This window comes from Aspergillus vadensis (assembly GCF_003184925.1).
Source record: "Aspergillus vadensis CBS 113365 unplaced genomic scaffold BO88scaffold_36, whole genome shotgun sequence".
NCBI lineage: Eukaryota > Fungi > Ascomycota > Eurotiomycetes > Eurotiales > Aspergillaceae > Aspergillus > Aspergillus vadensis.
Genome location: NW_020292074.1, coordinates 55,976 through 73,565, shown reverse-complemented (window position 1 = coordinate 73,565; position 17,590 = coordinate 55,976). Strand labels below are relative to the sequence as shown.

General features: G+C 51.1%; 7 protein-coding genes across 7 annotated transcripts; 4 read left to right on the top strand and 3 right to left on the bottom strand.

Moving 5' to 3' along the window:
- Positions 1–156: 156 nt before the first annotated feature.
- On the bottom strand, positions 157–937 carry BO88DRAFT_375624 (phosphoribosyl transferase). Its single transcript, XM_025704341.1, has 2 exons — positions 433–937; positions 157–384 (listed from the first exon to the last, which is right to left on the bottom strand). The coding sequence occupies exons 1-2, from the start codon at positions 846–848 to the stop codon at positions 189–191; spliced, it is 612 nt and encodes a 203-aa protein (XP_025557548.1). The 5' UTR covers positions 849–937; the 3' UTR covers positions 157–188.
- Positions 938–1,125: 188 nt separating this feature from the next.
- Positions 1,126–2,695, top strand: BO88DRAFT_408937 (URC4/urg3 family protein). Its single transcript, XM_025707833.1, has 4 exons — positions 1,126–1,379; positions 1,429–1,756; positions 1,813–1,989; positions 2,042–2,695. The coding sequence occupies exons 1-4, from the start codon at positions 1,224–1,226 to the stop codon at positions 2,662–2,664; spliced, it is 1,284 nt and encodes a 427-aa protein (XP_025557547.1). The 5' UTR covers positions 1,126–1,223; the 3' UTR covers positions 2,665–2,695.
- Positions 2,696–3,238: 543 nt separating this feature from the next.
- On the top strand, positions 3,239–4,708 carry BO88DRAFT_398502 (GTP cyclohydrolase II; the record flags this gene model as incomplete). Its single annotated transcript, XM_025705320.1, has 4 exons — positions 3,239–3,298; positions 3,350–4,306; positions 4,364–4,508; positions 4,560–4,708. 4 exons carry the CDS (start codon positions 3,239–3,241, stop codon positions 4,706–4,708), a joined length of 1,311 nt encoding a protein of 436 aa, XP_025557546.1.
- Positions 4,709–5,623: 915 nt separating this feature from the next.
- Positions 5,624–7,579, top strand: BO88DRAFT_447435 (MFS transporter; the record flags this gene model as incomplete). Its single annotated transcript, XM_025710369.1, has 3 exons — positions 5,624–7,430; positions 7,476–7,518; positions 7,547–7,579. The coding sequence occupies exons 1-3, from the start codon at positions 5,761–5,763 to the stop codon at positions 7,577–7,579; spliced, it is 1,746 nt and encodes a 581-aa protein (XP_025557545.1). The 5' UTR covers positions 5,624–5,760.
- Positions 7,580–8,512: 933 nt separating this feature from the next.
- Positions 8,513–9,584, top strand: BO88DRAFT_475627 (formate/nitrite transporter family protein; the record flags this gene model as incomplete). Its single annotated transcript, XM_025711884.1, has 3 exons — positions 8,513–8,797; positions 8,857–8,977; positions 9,030–9,584. 3 exons carry the CDS (start codon positions 8,513–8,515, stop codon positions 9,536–9,538), a joined length of 915 nt encoding a protein of 304 aa, XP_025557544.1. The 3' UTR covers positions 9,539–9,584.
- Positions 9,585–10,285: 701 nt separating this feature from the next.
- BO88DRAFT_458634 (putative MFS transporter) lies at positions 10,286–12,066 on the bottom strand (the record flags this gene model as incomplete). The annotated part of the gene is made up of 5 exons (XM_025711056.1): positions 10,286–10,913; positions 10,959–11,373; positions 11,423–11,708; positions 11,773–11,798; positions 11,901–12,066. The coding sequence occupies 5 exons, from the start codon at positions 12,064–12,066 to the stop codon at positions 10,286–10,288; spliced, it is 1,521 nt and encodes a 506-aa protein (XP_025557543.1).
- Positions 12,067–13,922: 1,856 nt separating this feature from the next.
- BO88DRAFT_408933 (fungal specific transcription factor domain-containing protein) lies at positions 13,923–16,514 on the bottom strand. The gene is made up of 5 exons (XM_025707832.1): positions 15,745–16,514; positions 15,520–15,671; positions 15,293–15,463; positions 14,895–15,236; positions 13,923–14,814 (listed from the first exon to the last, which is right to left on the bottom strand). Exons 1-5 carry the CDS (start codon positions 16,288–16,290, stop codon positions 14,211–14,213), a joined length of 1,815 nt encoding a protein of 604 aa, XP_025557542.1. The 5' UTR covers positions 16,291–16,514; the 3' UTR covers positions 13,923–14,210.
- Between the last annotated feature and the right edge of the window lie 1,076 nt (positions 16,515–17,590).

Below are 17,590 nucleotides of genomic sequence, written 5' to 3'. Positions count from 1 at the left end.
ATATGTGTGAGGGCCTCCTGATGTCTAGAATTGTCTGTAATGCCAAAACATCGATTCCGGTTTCATACGGTCAACTGATACAGGGGATCAAAGGGCGAGAGAAGGGTACAGACTGTATCTCATTTGGCAAGAGCGAAGGTGCGAATGTAAGTCTTCACGATCTTGTACAATTCTATTACGATTATGTCCTAATCAAATGCTGTCCCATAAAGCCTATCCCCAATATCCCCAACTCCAGGCTGAACATATCCTTTCGCATCCACTTCGGGATCAACTGCACCCACCACAAATCGGCTACCCTCGGGCCACACGGCAGCTGCATGCCCCAACCCAACCGGAGTAGACAGCATAGTAAGAAATGTAACCTTTTCGATTCCCCAATCCCTGGGATTATTAGTAACTTTCTGAAATTACAATACTCCAGAAACTCACTTTAATATACTGATAACTGCAGCGGCTGTACCGCCCGTGGCAATCAAGGGATCCAAAATATAAGCCTGCTTGATGTGCGCCGGCTTCACAGGTAGCTTATTGTAGTACTCAACCGGCTGCAACGACGCCTGGTCTCTGAAAATGCCCATGTGATAGACAGTTGTCGACACATCTTCAGGGATGTTGTCCACGAAACCATCGAACATGGCGAGACCGGAGCGTAGCACCACGATGATAGCTATCGTTTCATCTTTGGGTACGTCGATGTGCAGGCTCTTTGTCATGGTTGCTGTCATGTCGCGCACTAGGCTGCGTACTTTGGAGGGCTTGAGGGATCGATCCCTGAGTTGTGAGAGAAGGGATGTGAAAGTATCATTTTGAGGTTGATCAACATTGGCGGGTAGTGTGACTGTCATGATGGATACAGTGGGTTGGTATTGATGCAACGAGAAGAGAAATGAATGGGAATTAATGCCTGACGTGTAATGTAGTGGAAATATCCTGCTATAAATACGTTGGCTTTGTTAAAATATAGAATGATATGATCACTGTGGCATCCATCCTCCGATCTCATAGTTAGGTCCGCCCATCTTCACAAAGCGGTTATCGTCGCTGGTATCAGATAAGATACCGTATCAGCCGAGGCGATAAGCGCCTTCCCCGCTTTGTTGTGCTCATCCCCTCATCCAGTGTAACGTTCTTTGTTGACAACACATCTATCTTCTTTTTGCCTCGAGAAGAGAAGTGCTCAAATCCACCCGAAACCTGGATTACCTGGTCAAGGAAACACGATGGACTCCAATACCCGACACTTGCTTCGTCTGGAAGCCGTACGCGAGAGAGCCAATATCGTCTTCCGCCTCGCTGAACAAGGAAAGCTGCACCACTACGACTACCACCCTGAGCGTCTCGATGCGACCGTGGACTACGTTGCAGGCATAATCCAGGTAAGTAGCCTCTCATACATTCATAAATCATCCCTAACCATCTACTCAGCGCGACTTCGGCCCGGACCGCTACGACCAAATCCCTCCCCACGGTCGCTGGCAGCACTTCGACGTAGGCGGCGTGCCTCGAATCCAGAAACTGATCGAGCGATGGGATGCATCCGGATATGATGATAAAGAGAAAGTCAGAAGTCTGTTGGATCTATTTTTCGTCTCCGTGCTTCTCGATGCCGGTGCGGGAGATACTTGGCGTTACGTGGAGAAAGAAACCGGGGCCGTCTTCACCCGGAGCGAGGGTATCGCGGTCGCATCACTGTATATGTTCTTGAACGGTGACTTTGCCAACACGGGATCTGAGAGAAAGGATGTGGTTCATGGTACGTGCTGTCGGCGTTGTTGGCAAGGACATGTCATTGCTCACGATGAACAATAGGAGAGGCCCTGCGGACCCTCAGTGTAGACACACTACTTCGCGGCTTTCAAGTCGATGATTCCAGCAACCCACTTCTTGGAGCTTCTGCCCGGGTCCATATTCTCCAACGACTGGGCGAGTCATTGAGAAACCTTCCAGAAATCTTTGGGCCATCTGGCCGTCCTGGGCAAATAGCAGGTCAGTTACCAGTCAACGTAATATAGTGCCCGGTAATTGATGTACTTTTTAGACTACCTCCTTGCTATGAGCAAAGGCTCCATCGACTACTTGGTTCTTTGGGATGTCCTACAGAAAACACTCATCCCCATCTGGCCATCCGACCGCACCAAAGTGAACGGTTACCCCATCGGCGACGCTTGGCCACTCGCCGTGCTCGCAGAGCAATCACCATCCTCAACTACAGACAGTATCCAACCATTCCACAAGCTCACACAGTGGCTCGCATACTCCCTGAAAGTTCCATTTGAGCGACTTCTGTCCCTAAAATGGCAGAACGCAGAGCTGGGAACCGGACTCCCGGAGTACCGTAACGGAGGATTATTCATAGACATGGGCGTATTGACGCTTAAACCCGAGGCACAGAAACGAGGACTACGGACCTCAGGAGGAAGCCTTCCGTGCTTTGCCGTTGCAGATGGAGAAATTGTAGAGTGGAGGGCTATGACTGTTGCGTTGCTGGATAAGCTACATGAACGGATTCTGCAGAGCGGCAAGTTTGGGGCTGTTCAGTTATCATTGCCGCAGATGTTGGAGGCGGGATCATGGAAAGCAGGCAGGGAGTTGGCGGCGAAGTACAGGCCTGAAACGAAGTCGAGTCCGATTTTGAACTCTGGAGATGGCACTTTGTTCTAGATGTAGCCTTGATAGTGCAATAAGAACGCTGTTCTCTTCTTATTTAATGGTATCGTAACCGGTGTACTCTATGCATCTCCACAAACTGTTCATGCCGTTTGGCTATTATACACAATCAAGAGAAGTCTTTGAACCAACTCGTTGCACATTGTCTACTACATACAAGTCACTATACAAGCCATACTGTTGCGGTAGATGTACATAGATACGTAGTACCAGAGATAAGATTAGACAAGATAAGCGGCAGCCCCCTCTTATCGGCCCCTCTTATTGGCTATCGGCCGCACCCCAGGGTCTATCATCGAGAGATCGATCGTATCTGAGCTACTATCGGAGCTATTCCATCATGGCGATGCTGATAGCTCTCTCCAGCTGTCCCCAGATAGTCAGAAAGCGGAAGTACCCTATCACCTATCCAGCACAACATCTACCCCGAAGGGCAGTCTGGACAGAAGTCAATACAAGCATATAAACCCACCACTCCCCTGTGATGACTCTCATCATCACGTCTCGTACACCATTTATCCCATCTAATTCCCTTTTTGTTGTTTTACATCACATCCACCCACCCACCATGCCAACAGCAACACAAGAACCTTCCTCCAAAACGGACGCCTACAGCAACCGCATCGTCGTACGTCCCTTCCTCTCTACCAAATCACCATTCACTCACTAACCACAACAGCTAACAACCTACCCCTCCCAAAGCGTCGCCAACCCAATCCCCCTAACCTGGGGTTCCTCAGATCCCGAAACCCGCGGTCCCGTAATCGTCTCCCGCAGCAAAAACACCCTCAGCAAGCGCAACGCGATCGGCGCCCACGGCGGCAGCTACTCCTTCTACACCGCGCTCGCCATCGCCTCAGGGGACCTGGAGCCCAACTTCCGCCCGAATTTCCTCAACACGCAGCCGACATTCAATTTCCCCTACCAAGATGCATGGGGGGACAAGAGCAAGATCGTCTCGATGGATCCGTTCGGCCATGATATTGTCAAGCACTACGGGAAGTATCTAGATGAGGGGGTCGACGTACGGCCGACCATCGCTGTGACGAGGGCGACGATGCGTGTCTCTGAAATAACGGATGCGATTGCGCGCGGTCGGGTCCCTATCGACGGGAACATCGTTCTCAATGAAGGTGGGGATGTGAAGGTCACCAAAGTAGCCGTGGAGCCCGTGTGGTATCTCCCCGGTGTGGCTGATCGGTTCGGCGTATCAGAGAAGGATCTGCGCCGGGCGTTGTTCGAACACACCGGGGGAAGTTATCCGGAGTTGATTACCAGACCTGATATGAAGGTATTTCTTCCGCCGATTGGCGGGCTGACGGTTTATATCTTTGGGCCGCCAGAACGGGTATCTGATCCGGAGATGCGACTGGCGCTGCGGATTCATGATGAGTGTAATGGGTCGGATGTGTTTCAGTCGGATATTTGTACGTGTCGGCCGTATTTGACGTTTGGGATTGAGGAGGCGATTAAGGAGGCGCAGGGGGGTGGGAGTGGAGTGGTAATTTATTTTCGAAAGGAGGGAAGGGCGCTGGGTGAGGTGGTGAAGTATTTGGTGTATAATTCGAGGAAGAGGGGTGGAGATACTGCCGATAAGTATTTTCAGAGGACGGAAAATATTGCGGGGACTAAGGATGTGAGTGTTCATTCTTTTCCTAAGAAGGTGTTGATGGTGATGCTAACGGTATTTTAGATGAGATTTCAGGCTTTGATGCCGGACATCCTGCATTGGTTGGGCATTACGAAGATTGATCGCATGCTGTCCATGTCGAATATGAAGCATGATGCGATTGTCGAGCAGGGCATTCCGATTTATGAACGTATTCCTATTCCGGATGGTGAGTTGGCCTGCATATGCTGATGGGGGGAGTTGTGGTTAACTGGGTTAGATATGATTCCGGAAGATTCGCGCGTAGAGATCGATGCGAAGATCCATTCTGGGTACTTCTCGACCGGAAAAGAGATCACAGAAGAAGACCTCAAGCAGGTTAAGGGACGTGGCTGGGAGTCTTGGGAGGATGTGACGGTGAGTCAATAAATCCATCATGAGTTCATGGGTGTTCGTTAGAGCTGACATGTCAGGTAGCACTGATTTTCATCATATACCAACTTAGGATAGATATTTCAATAAACACGATTTTGAGTTTCGGCGATGCCACGTGGTTCCCATACCCTAGGTTAATTCAACAGGACAAGAAGAATTGTTGCAGATTACGAATGAACTAATGCATAGTCATCGACCATGTGTAGCAGTAATCTCGAACACGATCGTGTGAGTATGAAGTAGCTTCTAATTGCAGATCGCACAGATTTACACAAATGGCGAAGTTATGATTGGCCAAAAAGCCCCGGCACAGAAGCACGGAAGAAGAAGCCGTGCCATGCAACCGAATCTATTTTATGTGCAAAGGAACAGCACATAGCATTGACTTCGGCATAGTAAATCAGAAATAAATATGGCCAGAATGGACCTCATCGGGCAACTTGAAGCATAGCCAAGCCAATGCTTAACCGAGCTTATACACTACATTAGCCCCAGCATAATTGTCTGCGCTGACCTCCAACCGAGGTTGGGTCCAAGCCTCCCGAGACCCAGGCGTGCCGATATCCGATCTCACCACTTCTCGGGATTTGACCATGCATATCACACGAGCAAAAATGGGTGTTAGTCCAATGCAAGACACGTATTACAAATTGCTCTGCAGCATCCATAAGCCGACTTGTAATCGAATCAATTTACCAATCACTGAGAGCATGTCTGTATGCTGCTGGGTGAGTGGCAACTCGGAGTTCCAACAGCAGAGTGGGTCGGGATGCCACACGGAATGCCCCGTTTTTTTAGTGTCTTTTCTCTAGTTTCCGGTTTCAACGCAAGCGATAGAATTTTAGTGATAAATGAGTGGTCGGCCGCATTCTTCTGCTTATCGCTGTTATTTTGCTCACTGGCTTGCCATGTGCATTGTCGTTCGTTGTTAATACCCTTTTAATGCCCCTGGCTGCGCCAGGCCTAATACCTTATGAAAGATTCCGGTCAAAAGTTCCACCAACTCTAGAAAAGTAATAGAAAAGTTCGACTAAAACATCCACAACATGGAGGACACCCTCACCAAAGGACCCCTCCCACCAGGGGTCTACCGGTCCAAAATCCCCTTCTGGCGCCTCCTCACCGACCAAGCAGCCATCACCCAAGAAGTCCTGGAATACGACTTCCCCGGCAACGGAACCGAAGACGACCCGTACGTGGTGTCTTGGATCCCGAACGACAACCGCAACCCGATGCTCTTCGGCCTGGGCCGCAAAGTCGCCATCACTCTCATCGTAGCCTCCTGCACGCTGACCGTGTCCCTCACCTCCTCCGTATACAGCGGCAGCGTCAGCGAAATCACCGCCTACTTCAACGTCAGCGATGAAGTCGCAACAATCGGTCTTTCTCTTTTCGTTCTCGGCTTCGCCGTCGGCCCCCTCCTCTGGGCCCCATTCAGTGAAGTCTTCGGGCGCCAACTCCCCTTCTTCTTCAGCTGCATGGGCATGGCCGCTTTCTCAGCGGGTTGTGCCGGCGCCCAGAATATCTGGACGCTCTGCATTCTGCGATTCTTCGCCGGTGCGTTCGGTTCCGCTCCTTTCACGAACGCAGGCGGTACCATCTCCGATATGTTCACCGCGCGGCAGCGCGGCTTAGCGCTGAGTTTATACGCCGCGGCGCCGTTCCTCGGTCCTGCGATCGGGCCCATCATCGGTGGGTTCCTGGGCATGAGCGCCGGATGGCGCTGGGTAGAGGGGTTCCTGGCTGCGTTGGCTGGGTTTATCTGGCTGCTCATGGCGGTTTCTATCCCTGAGACGTATGCCCCGCGACTGTTGCGACTTCGCGCGGATAGGCTCTCGCAGCTGACGGGGCGGGTTTATCGGAGTAAGATTGAGTTGGATAAGGGGACGGTTTCTTTGCCGAGGTTGTTGAAGACGACGATGTCTCGGCCGTGGGTGTTGTTGTTTCGTGAGCCGATTGTGCTGTTGTTCGCACTGTACATTGCCATTGTGTATGGGACGCTGTACATGTTCTTCGCTGCGTTCCCGATTGTGTATGAGGATGTGCGCGGGTGGAATCCTGGTGTGGGCGGGTTAGCTTTCCTGGGCATTGCGGTGGGGATGATACTGGGGTGTGCGTGCACGATCCCCGCTAATCTGCATTACATCAAGGTGCAGGAAAAACATGGAGGGTTTGCGCCACCGGAGACGCGACTTATCCAGTGTATGCCTGGGGCGTTGGCGATCCCTATCAGTCAGTTCTGGTTCGCGTGGACGGATTATCCGTCTATCCATTGGATCGTGAGTATTATTGCGACGGCACCGTTCGGGTTCGGGGTGATTTTGATATACCTTGGGGTTATGAATTATCTGATTGATTCGTATACCATCTATGCGGCGTCGGTGTTGGCTGCGAATACGGTGCTACGGTCGATCTTTGGTGCGGTGTTCCCAATTATTGCGCCGTATATGTATGATGGAGTGGGCATACATTGGGCACCGTCGATTCCAGCGTTTCTCTCGCTGTTGTGTATGCCTGCGCCGTTTCTATTCTATAAGTATGGTGCGGTTATTCGAACGCATTGCAAGTATTCGGCGGAGTCGGATCGCTATATGCGCAAGTTGCAGGAAAGTACGAAGCGCAAGTCGGAGGTGGTGGAAAAGGAGAGACCCGTCAAGGATGAGCCTATGGTGCCGGCGGATGGAGAGCCGGGGATGTCACAGGCTGCAGAGCAGAAGTGAGTACATAGACATATAGATTTAGAGTATATACAGATATAGAGATACCATAATATGAGATTTGAGTTGCATGCATATGAAATAGATGTGAGCTTAAGTGCGGTCGGGGGAAAAGATTAATCTTGTTGGCTGCCAGGGTGTGAATTGAATTTGTTTCATGCAACTTTGACAAAGTCAGTATTTTGGATTTAACTTGCACCGGGTTCTCTGCATGCATGATGGAGTGTCTACAGAATATCTCTGAGCCTCACTTTCTACGAAGATGACCAATTTGGATCGTGTAATAGCTGGCACCGCTGATTATGATAAGCACTCACAGTCACATCTACTCATCATAAATTCAAATTGTACTATGACAGAAGTAACCGATCGGCACCAGCTGGACCACCGAAGATCGCCATCCTATGACACTGACATGAAGCCCTATCCTGTCAACCAAGACCAGAGAACCAGCTTATCGAACTCTAAATCACCACCATCTCCTCCAGTCCCGCTCAACGAAGCTTCTCCCCGATAAGCCTCCACGAACAAGTAGCCACGAGAACAATAGCCATGATAGATCAACACAATAGTGTCATTGACGGAGTCACGCACAGGCATCATGATCCCCCACACCGTCAATGAACAGATGTTCCCCGGCAATTGAGATGATAAGGTGTTCGGGGATGCAGGGATATCCCGGGTTCATTCATGCTAGACACAAACCAACTAGCCAATTACCACGCTACACCCTCTCAGGTACTAGTTATCCCTTGAATGGCAGCCGAGTTCACCGCGGAGATGTCGACATGCCAGTCTCAGTCCTGATAAGATGCGAAGCTGTGACTCGTCCGGGCCGGTCTTGGCAAGAACCCCAGCGGGACCCTCGACATGCTGGGGCTGAACTCTATTCAGCCTGAATCTGAGCATTCGATGTCGATCCGATAAGAAGTATACACGCTATGTGATTGGTCCTAACTGTTTGTTTTTGCTCTACGCAGTGCTTCGGTGGTGTATATAGGGCTGTGTGGTCTTCACTTCCCCACGTAGGTCAGTCGAAATACCTCAGCACACCACTACACACTAGATACATACCCTCACCATGTCTATCAGTATAGACGCATACACCCCCACGGAGGTAATCAACCTCGTCGCCCGAGCAGGTATCGTCAAGGGTAATACCCGTCTCGACAAGGTCTTCCTCAGCTCCGTCTCCGCAGGATGTCTACTTGCCTTGGCATGCGGAACCGCTCTGAGCACGAACACGAGTACCTGGTTCCAGGAGAATGCGCCGGGGTTGATTCGCACGATTAGTGCATTGGTGTTCCCGTATGGATTGTGCATGATCATCCTGACAGGGGCGGATTTGTGCACGGGATCTTTCATGGTGTGTCTATCTTCTTACTCCCCAATTCCAAAGAGTGTAGCACTGATGATAGATACCAGTTCACAACGGTCGCAGCCTTACAGCGCCAACTCCCTTGGTGGAAGATGCTGCTCCACTGGTTCATCACATTCTGGGGAAATCTCTGCGGATCGCTATTTGTCGTGGCGATTATCTTTGGCTGTACTTCCCCCTTCCTTTCTCTCCCCAAATTCATATTTCTAACCATGTCCAGACGGCGAAATCTTCTCCGCAGACCCCTACAAAAGCGAAGTCATCTCCTTCGCGACCAAGAAACAAGTAACTCCGCACTTCCAACAAATCTTCCTCCGCGGCATCGGCTGCAACTGGCTCGTATGTCTGGCCTGTTTCTTCGGACTACAGGGCCGTGACCTCGCGTCAAAGATCATGGGCATCTGGTGGCCGATCTTCGCGTTCGTGTCGCTGGGATTCGATCACGTCGTGGCAAATATGACCTTCATTCCATTGGCCATTTGGTTGGATGCGCCGGATATCACGGTGGGGTTGTATGTGTGGAAGGGGATTATCCCGACCTTGTTGGGGAATATTATCGGCGGTGGGCTGTTCGTAGGAACGTACTACTGGTATATGTATCTCCTGCAGGGGGAGAGTATTACTCTGGCGGGGTTGAGGAGGCAGGGTATGGCTGGTACTTCGGCGACGGGGACGCCTGCAACGGCGGGTGGGAAGGATGATGTTGAGGCGATGGCGGGGGCGGTTTGAGTTCTTCTGCTGAGGATTGTGGGTTATGTATAATGTGTTGGATGGGTAGGTGTGTTGGAGGAGGTAGTGATAATAATAGTAATTGCTAATTCAAGCTTATGTGTCTGCCTTACAACACATCGGTTGACAAATCAGTGTGGAGGCAATACACGCCACGATCAATATATGCCAGGACCAAACTGAGTCTGCATCGTATACTGACTAGCAGTGTATATCCTTGCGGTGATCAGGCGTCCATCTTGGCCTCAGTGTAATTATCTCCCATCCTCCCGAACTGACAGTCCATCGGTACTGATCCATTGAACTCAGTTGGAATCTAGGGGGTTTATCATTTGGAAGGGTGAGAGGTGGTTTAATCCGATGATGAGACAGATGGATGCACTTAGGGAGTATGTGGCGCCGTTGGAGTTCGTGTTTGATCTGCATATAAGGACGGGGAAGGAGAAAACTGGAGAAGGTGGCAGAGAAGCAAGAGGTGTGGTTCACGCAGAGACAGAATCGGGTGCTTGTCCGGAGACATGCACGGGCTGTGAAGGGAATTGAAGAGCAGGGTTGCTAAGAAGGAGGTACTTGAGAAGATGGAGGGGGTGGAGGGAGAGATGGTGGTTAGGGAAGAGGGAGGCGACGATCGCGCAGAAGGTGATATGAATAATCATTATAGCGGATGATGGAGTGGAATATTCTACTGGTCTATCTAATGTTGATGAATAATAATATACATAGCTTTTGGTTCTTCTGCCGCTGCTGCTACAGCACGTAGCGGAAAAACGGGTTCTGCTTGTCCGTCAGATCCTGGAAGGCCAGTTTGTCACGCTGGCTCTCGTCCAGATCCATGGCGTCGCGACGCCGGTTCTCACGCCACAAGACAACGTACAATGCGACCGCTGCGGCGATGGTGATACAGTAGCAAATCACCATTCCCTCCCATAGCTCGGGGTAGTGCTGGTCGACGGTTTTGCTGTTCACTAGCTGCGGCCCGATGATGTTGCCCACAGTGTAGGCGACGAAGACGGTGGCCGCCATGACGGTTTTCTTGGTCGCGCCGGCGACGTTGCTAGCGCCGAGGGTGATGATAAGGCTTACCACAGGTCCGAAGAAGCCGGTGATGGCGTATCCGGCAACTGGAACTGCCGGGTGGTATCCCCATTCGGACTTCCAGATCATCACGCAGCCGGCGATGACGGGGAGACAGCAGGCGATGAGCATGGGGATGCGTGTGTTCGGGACGCGCATGCCGATATAGCCGCAGAGAGGGATGAAGATGAGGCAGACGCCACCCACAGGGAACTGGAACAGGATGGAGTCGAGGGTGTTGTAGCCAAAGGTTGATACGATCAGGGGGCCGAATCCGGAAATGGCGCCGTTGATAGTATAACTAGGATGTATTAGCGACGCTTATCAGGTTTGGGGGACTACTCACGCTGCAGCCATCATAATAGCAATCAAATACAATTTGATATCCAGGAACGACTCCACAATTTGATCTCTCTTGATTACCTGGCATCGCACACCGGTCTGTCCCCGACGCAGGCGCTCCACGGCCACGACCCTCTCCTCATGAGTCAGGAACCACGCCTCGACGGGGGAGTTAGGCATGAAGCAGCACCAAATCCCAAATAGAAAGGTCAGCACACCGGCGAAGATGTAGATATACTGCCAAGACTTGAGGCTCCCAGAATCAATCTGTCCAAACGCATAATTGAGAGCGCTTCCGATAATGGTGAACCATCCGGTACCGGAGAACCACCATGCCTGTCGCAGACTCTGCTCGTCCTGCGTGTAATATCCACTAACAACCGTCATGAAACCGGTAGGAATGACACTCTCAACGAAGCCTATATAGTCAGTAACTTATGACATGTGAATGTAGAGCAGGAGGAATACCGAGGAAAAAGCGCTGCACAAATAACCCCTGCCACGAGGTTACTCCCGCCGTCGCAGCACAAGTAATAGCCCACAGCATCACGACCGGACCCAGGACGTGCTGAATGCGAAACCGCTGCAGGACAAAGGTCATGGGGTACAACCCGGCCATCATACCAAAGTAGAAGATGGAGGTGGCCCAGCTGAGACGGGAGGTATCCTTGGTGGCAGGCGAAGTAGAGTAATCCATGACCTGGAGCTGCAGATCGGTTGTCATACCGAATAGTGATGCACTTCCAAGGATGGCCTACAAACAATAGCTCTAGTTAATTGACGGAGACATATCAAGCCGGGTTATAATCAAGACGAACCTTATCCCAGTAAACAAATCCATATCCTATAATTCACAAGTCAACAATATGCTACATTACCCATCTAACTAATCATCTCGAACAAGATAACCACCAAAGATATCAATGAAGAAGATAGAATGACGAACCAATCAACATAGCAGGCATAAAGAATGCATCAATCTTGCGCAGCACCCTCTTCTCCACGGCGGGGTCAATCTCCCCCGCCTCTTCACTGACTATGGCCCAAGCGACATCTTTGTCCGCGGGAGCAGTCGCAGACGCAGCTATTGTCTGCGATTCAACCTGAATCATGATTTCGGACGTGTAAAATGCAGCTGGGGGATGCAGTGGTGGTGAGTGAAAATTTCGATGGCGGGATGGAAAGACGCGTAGATCCTGCCCTTGGTGGGTTGGGTTGATTAGATTATCTGGCCCGCGTGGGTTTAGTTTTTTAAGCTTTCGGGTAGTTCAATGCCATTGTCTGTCTGTCTGTCTGTCTTGTCTGTCTGGCAGCCGGGGATTATGACGGTCGCAGTATTGAGTTGAAGATGGAGGATTGTCAACTATGTGATTGGATTAATGCTTAGTGTTTTGCTTGGTGAATATTCATCAATGGTGCTGAAGAATAGTATTGTTGCTCTTTGTTCGCGTTGAGGCAAGAGTAGCAATACACAGCAGAGAGAGAAATGTTGGCGGAGGACTGTGCTCCGTGCGCACAACAATAAAGTTCGTTGACAGGTACTGGTTAGTACCATCTACATTTCATTTCAGACACAGTTGGACAACTGGTGAGTTCAGTGGAATGGACACCCATGCGAAGGGTACAAATGTAGTTGTTTATTCAGCATGTCTGATATTTATTATGTAGTGCTACCTGTAGCATTACATAAGTGTAATGAACTCGGACGCTGAATAATAGTAGGTAGGCAGGCAGGCGGCAAGGTTCATCTACTAGGGGTACAGGATATATATATATATATATATACCATCGAAATATATTTCCGTACTACTCTAGCTGCATAGCACTCGAGTGGAGGCATCTGACCACTACCAGATAAGACCCAGCTTCGGGATTGAAATAGGCAGGAGAACCCGGAGACAATCAGATGATAGTGGAGAGGGTCATTTGTCCCCCAAGCCCCTAACAGACCCATCGAGCGAAGGCTAAAAGTAGGAGGGCGATGTAACAATGCGACCCATTCACCGACAGCACTTCTTCGTACAAAGTAAACGATGCAAATCTATTTTAATCCTTGACAAGGCATTTCTGAACGAAATAAAGAAGGAAAAAAAATCCCGCGTACCAATCTCCAAAGGGGGGGGGCGGGTGGTGGGGTGTTACACTTCTCAAACCCCGCGACACCAATTGTATGAGTCCTCATGCAAGCTGGATTTGAACCAGATCCCGAAGTATCCGCTTGCCCGACACAATGACGTAGCAGATGAAGCATCACGGAAACCAATTCCTGGCAGGGGAGTAGCATCGCAGTGGGGATGGCCAGCTCCGACGGATCGTAGAAATTTAGCCCGCAACTTGATCGTTGGCGCTGTTTGGTATGATTGGCGAATCGCCTCCGACCGCCTTGGATTCGATCCTCAGGCGGACACTGTGGAAGGGGAAGGAAGTGGAAGAATACACCTCACAGCACATCAGACCACTCCAACAAGGTTGAATTAATCTCTCAGGAATGCCGGAAAGTAGGTGTGCGTAGTTGCAATGCATTGCCAAGCAATCTAATGTGGGCTGGACTGGTGTGATGGTGTTGCTTGTTCGTTCTTTGCTTGACCCTCGGCTACTCGTCAGCACCACGATGAAACCACCAGTGATCGGTGCAAGGCCTGTCTGGCAATTATGATGCCTTCAAACGCCCTAGATTCTTGTTCACACGTGACAGTAAACAGTCGATAATCATTGTGCTAGAACCCCAATGCCTCTCTCCCCATCCGTAGGAGCTCACAGCGACAAACGCAGTGACCCACGGTAGTCTGTGTGAACGCACGGACAACGTGGGATGAATTAGGTGGAACATCTCGGATGAAGCAAGGCAGGGCTAGCTGCGGAGCACAGCATAAACCGGAAAGTTACACTGTCGAGGAGAGAGAGAGTCTCCACCGGAAAAAGATGCCGACCGCTAATTTCGCGTTGCGAATTGAAGGCGGAAGAAATTTCCGGGCGCCAGGCAACGGAGACACGTCACATGTCGATCGCTATTATTATTCCACACTCCACGTCTCCAAGACATTCCATCGGGGCCAAGTTTCACACCGGCAGACACCGAATCCCGAGATATGGGCGGGAAGGCTATACTGGGATAGTGCTATCCAGAAAGGGAAAATGTACGCAGGGAATCATGTAACACATTTTGATCTAGAATTAGTGGTAATGGTTCATTACTTCGTCACGGATTTGTCAAAGATATGAGGGTTCGAATACGGGTGGCTGGGTGATGCCATCCTCAGTCAGCCGAGCTGCCTCGCTTCGAATCGGACTCCGACGCGGCCGAACCCTGGTTCGTCTGCGAGAGACTCAACCCATCCCATTTCGCCAGGAATTGGTCCATATCCACGTCCCCCTGGCGCGCTGGTCCTTGCTGCACTACCGAGCTAAAGTGCGGGTAGAAGCTGCTGAATTCCTCGGCGTCGCGCTGCTTCCAGCCCAGCGTCTCGAAGTCGGTAAACAGCGCATCGGTCTCGTCGGGGAGAGCCACCTCCGTCTGCGTCGCGGAGAGCTGAATCATCCGTAGAATACCCTTGGCGAGAGGGAAGCGCCGTGAGAACGCCCGGGCGATGACGCACAGCTCAACGAAGGCATTGCGGTTGTCTGTAGAGTCCAACGCCTCCATGAGGGTAAACATGCCGATGCTGCACCACTGAATGGTCGACGGCGCCATCCGGTCGATGCCCCACTTGTCGCGATGAACTCGCAGCAGCGCTGCCACCCGGCGCGCCGACGAGAGGCAGAGTTGCCGTGCATGTGCGGCTGTGGACACATCCAGAGCCACTTCACGGTTAGATCGGAGAAACCCAAAGATCTGCATGACGGTGGTATGGTAAAACATACTACGGTGGGGGCGAATCAGCACACCGCGTCGCACACAAGAAGGAGGCATCCTGTGAAGGGGAGAGGCAAAGACACTCACTGGATACTCAAAACGTGGGGGACAGTCGCCACATCCGCATTTAAGCACGGTGGCAAACGAGCGTACCACTCCTGGAGCTGTTTGTAGATGCCATCAACAAACCCGATCATCTGCGATGGGGCAACAAGGTGCTCGGGGTCATGTAATCCCTGGCTGATCTGCATCATGATGCAGCAAAAGTCGCACCATCGATCGAAAACACAATTGTGATGCCCACGGACGGCGTCCACCTCTCGCGGGTACGGGTACCATAGGTCGTCCGGGTCGCCGTGGGTGACGGGGATGCGTGGACGCTGCGGGGGGTTGACGTTGATATGCTTCATCAACGAAACTGTCGCCGTCCTGCCACCAATCCCAGTTAGTAAATGCTCCTGTTATCCAGACGGGGTTTCACTTACGAAGCAATGTTGAAGGCTCCCCAGAGAGTCCTATTCACGGCCTCTTCGAACGCAGGGTCTGCCTCCTGGCCGGCTATCCCAGGAGGATGGCGTTCCGCATACTCCTCCGCCCCCCGGATAGCTAGATCCAGATACATCCAACCCAATCGGTCCTTGCCCATCAGGACCATCCTGCAAGTCCAACACTATCAGCATGGCCCACATTGCATGCAGCTTCACACACCTACCGGACAAATAGAACCAATAGACCTTGGATAGTTGGTATTGTAGCTCCTCCCTCCTCTTCTTCCAGGAGCCGACGGGCTTCTTCGTAGAAATGATCGCCCCGCGTGAGCGTGTCGTTGGGAACGGTGAACACCTCAGCATAGTCAGAGTAGTACTAGAATCAGCATCACGTTAGTTAGTTAGTCCTGCGGTGAATGGTACACGTGCAAAAGATCGGGTCCACCTACACAAGCCTCCGAGAGAATGGCATTGACCAAAAAGCGGGAACAGAACCGGCAGTCGAGATTGCCGGCCCGCATGTCCCGTAGAAAAGCATCCTTATCCAGCCAGTGGAAGAACGGATAGGTCCAGGTCAACCACAGCGAAACGAGGTGAGATACCAGGTCACCGTCGTCAGTGACCGTTGTCCATGGCTTCGCAGGAACTTGATGAACGGGATTATCGGCGAGACGGCGGACATCCAGAACGCGGCGGGAGGATCGGGGTTGCGAAGGCGGTTGCGCCTCCTCATCATCGTCGGAGGGGCGAGATATTTGGCTCTGGATCTCGCGCAGTTCTGGGGTCAATTCGATTTCGCGCCCAGTAAATTGTTGCTCCAGAAAGATTTGGAGCTCCTCGAAGGAGGCATTACTTCGGATGAGATTCAAGAGCTGGGCGAGACGTTTGCTCTCACTTTCGCGGAGCGCGTCAATGAGTCGCAGTAGCGTCTCTTCCGCTTGTTCGAGACGGTCCAATTTCCGCTTCATGGCGTATTTGCGGCGCATGTCAGCCATCTCGTCGACCAAGCACGGAATGCCGTTTGCCACGCAGTGTTGACATGGTGGATCACCTCTGCACTTGAGGGGATCAGCCGACGAACAGGGACACGATGTGATGGTACGAAGATACCAATGACAACGGGCTTAATGAAGAAATCACACCTTGAGCTTCTTCTGTTTACACGCCTTGCAGGCGGTGGTCTTGTGCTTGCGACCCTGAATTACATTGTCCGCCACCTTGGCAGTTGGGGGCTGGCCAGGAGCGGGTGCTAGAAAGCGGGAGGAGGAGGATTGCGAGTCGGACATATATGACGATGATAGGAACAACAAGACGACCACACGGAGGGGAGGTCGCCCTGAGAAGAGAAGAAGGACAAAAGGCGAAGAGATGAAGAGGGCGGCGACCCGAGGGAACGGATACAGGGAGTTTCAATGGGGGGTGGGGGTTCGGTTGGCGGGAGGAGCTGGCAATAGTGTTGTTGTGGGAATAATGATGGGATTGGCCGTCTAATTAGTTTGTTGAGTGGTTGACAAATGGTAAACTAAGCCAGATACCGGGAAAAGAAGGCAAGAGAAAGGGCGACAATGGTGAATCAAAAGGTTATTCAGCAAGAGCTGCCAGTAGTAGTAGTAACAATGAACGTGTTGCTACTGTTCTAAAGGCCGAATTTTATATATGGAGCCGGAGGCCCAATTGTTAAAGGATTTGCTTTTCCGGGCCTAATTCTATGGCTGCATCGGGAGCCAAGTGGAAGGATAAAAATAAAATAAAATCAGAGGTCAAAATTGACAGATTTGGAAATTTAAAATAATAAGGTAAGACTAATGGAATGAAAAATTCTGGCCGTGAAAGGAAAACGCCATTGAGACGAAGTGGGCGACAAGAGGGTGCGAAGAAATCGAAAATCCCTATACATACCCAATATGGAACTGGAAGGGGACAGCAAAATCCGAGTATAAAACAGACAAAACCAAAAGGGGAAATGCAGGCAGTGAGAGAAAAAGAAGCATGAAAAATAAAAAAAATTAGGAAAAGAGGAAAATACAGAGTCCAGCACCCAGACTCTCAAAGACCCAGAGGGAAGGAAGCTTAAAACGCGGCAGCCAGTCAGCAGTGCGGATGGGAGGCCGTAAGAACAGACCTTGATGTTTCTGGAAAGTAGCAGAGGCTGCGACATAATTCCGCGGGCCCGTCGAGACTTCCGGCCGGGGAGGGGAGAAAGAGTATTCACTGCAGTCAGTCAGTCAGTCAGTAAGAATCAGTAGTACTTGTTGGTAACTTGTTCCGTATGAAAGAAAAAAAGAGGATCGGGAA

What these genes read in the sequence shown, in the direction of transcription:
- BO88DRAFT_375624 (XM_025704341.1), bottom strand. Translation starts at nt 848, where the DNA reads ATGACAGTCACACTACCCGCCAATGTTGATCAACCTCAAAATGATACT. An exon ending in GCAGTTATCAGTATATTAAA is followed by an intron (nt 385 to 432) that starts GTGAGTTTCTGG and finishes TAATAATCCCAG; the next exon opens with GGATTGGGGAATCGAAAAGG.
- BO88DRAFT_408937 (XM_025707833.1), top strand. Translation starts at nt 1,224, where the DNA reads ATGGACTCCAATACCCGACACTTGCTTCGTCTGGAAGCCGTACGCGAG. An exon ending in ACGTTGCAGGCATAATCCAG is followed by an intron (nt 1,380 to 1,428) that starts GTAAGTAGCCTC and finishes CCATCTACTCAG; the next exon opens with CGCGACTTCGGCCCGGACCG. An exon ending in GAGAAAGGATGTGGTTCATG is followed by an intron (nt 1,757 to 1,812) that starts GTACGTGCTGTC and finishes GATGAACAATAG; the next exon opens with GAGAGGCCCTGCGGACCCTC.
- BO88DRAFT_408933 (XM_025707832.1), bottom strand. Translation starts at nt 16,290, where the DNA reads ATGGCTGACATGCGCCGCAAATACGCCATGAAGCGGAAATTGGACCGT. An exon ending in CCATTCTCTCGGAGGCTTGT is followed by an intron (nt 15,672 to 15,744) that starts GTAGGTGGACCC and finishes TGCTGATTCTAG; the next exon opens with TACTACTCTGACTATGCTGA. An exon ending in CTATTGGTTCTATTTGTCCG is followed by an intron (nt 15,464 to 15,519) that starts GTAGGTGTGTGA and finishes TTGGACTTGCAG; the next exon opens with GATGGTCCTGATGGGCAAGG.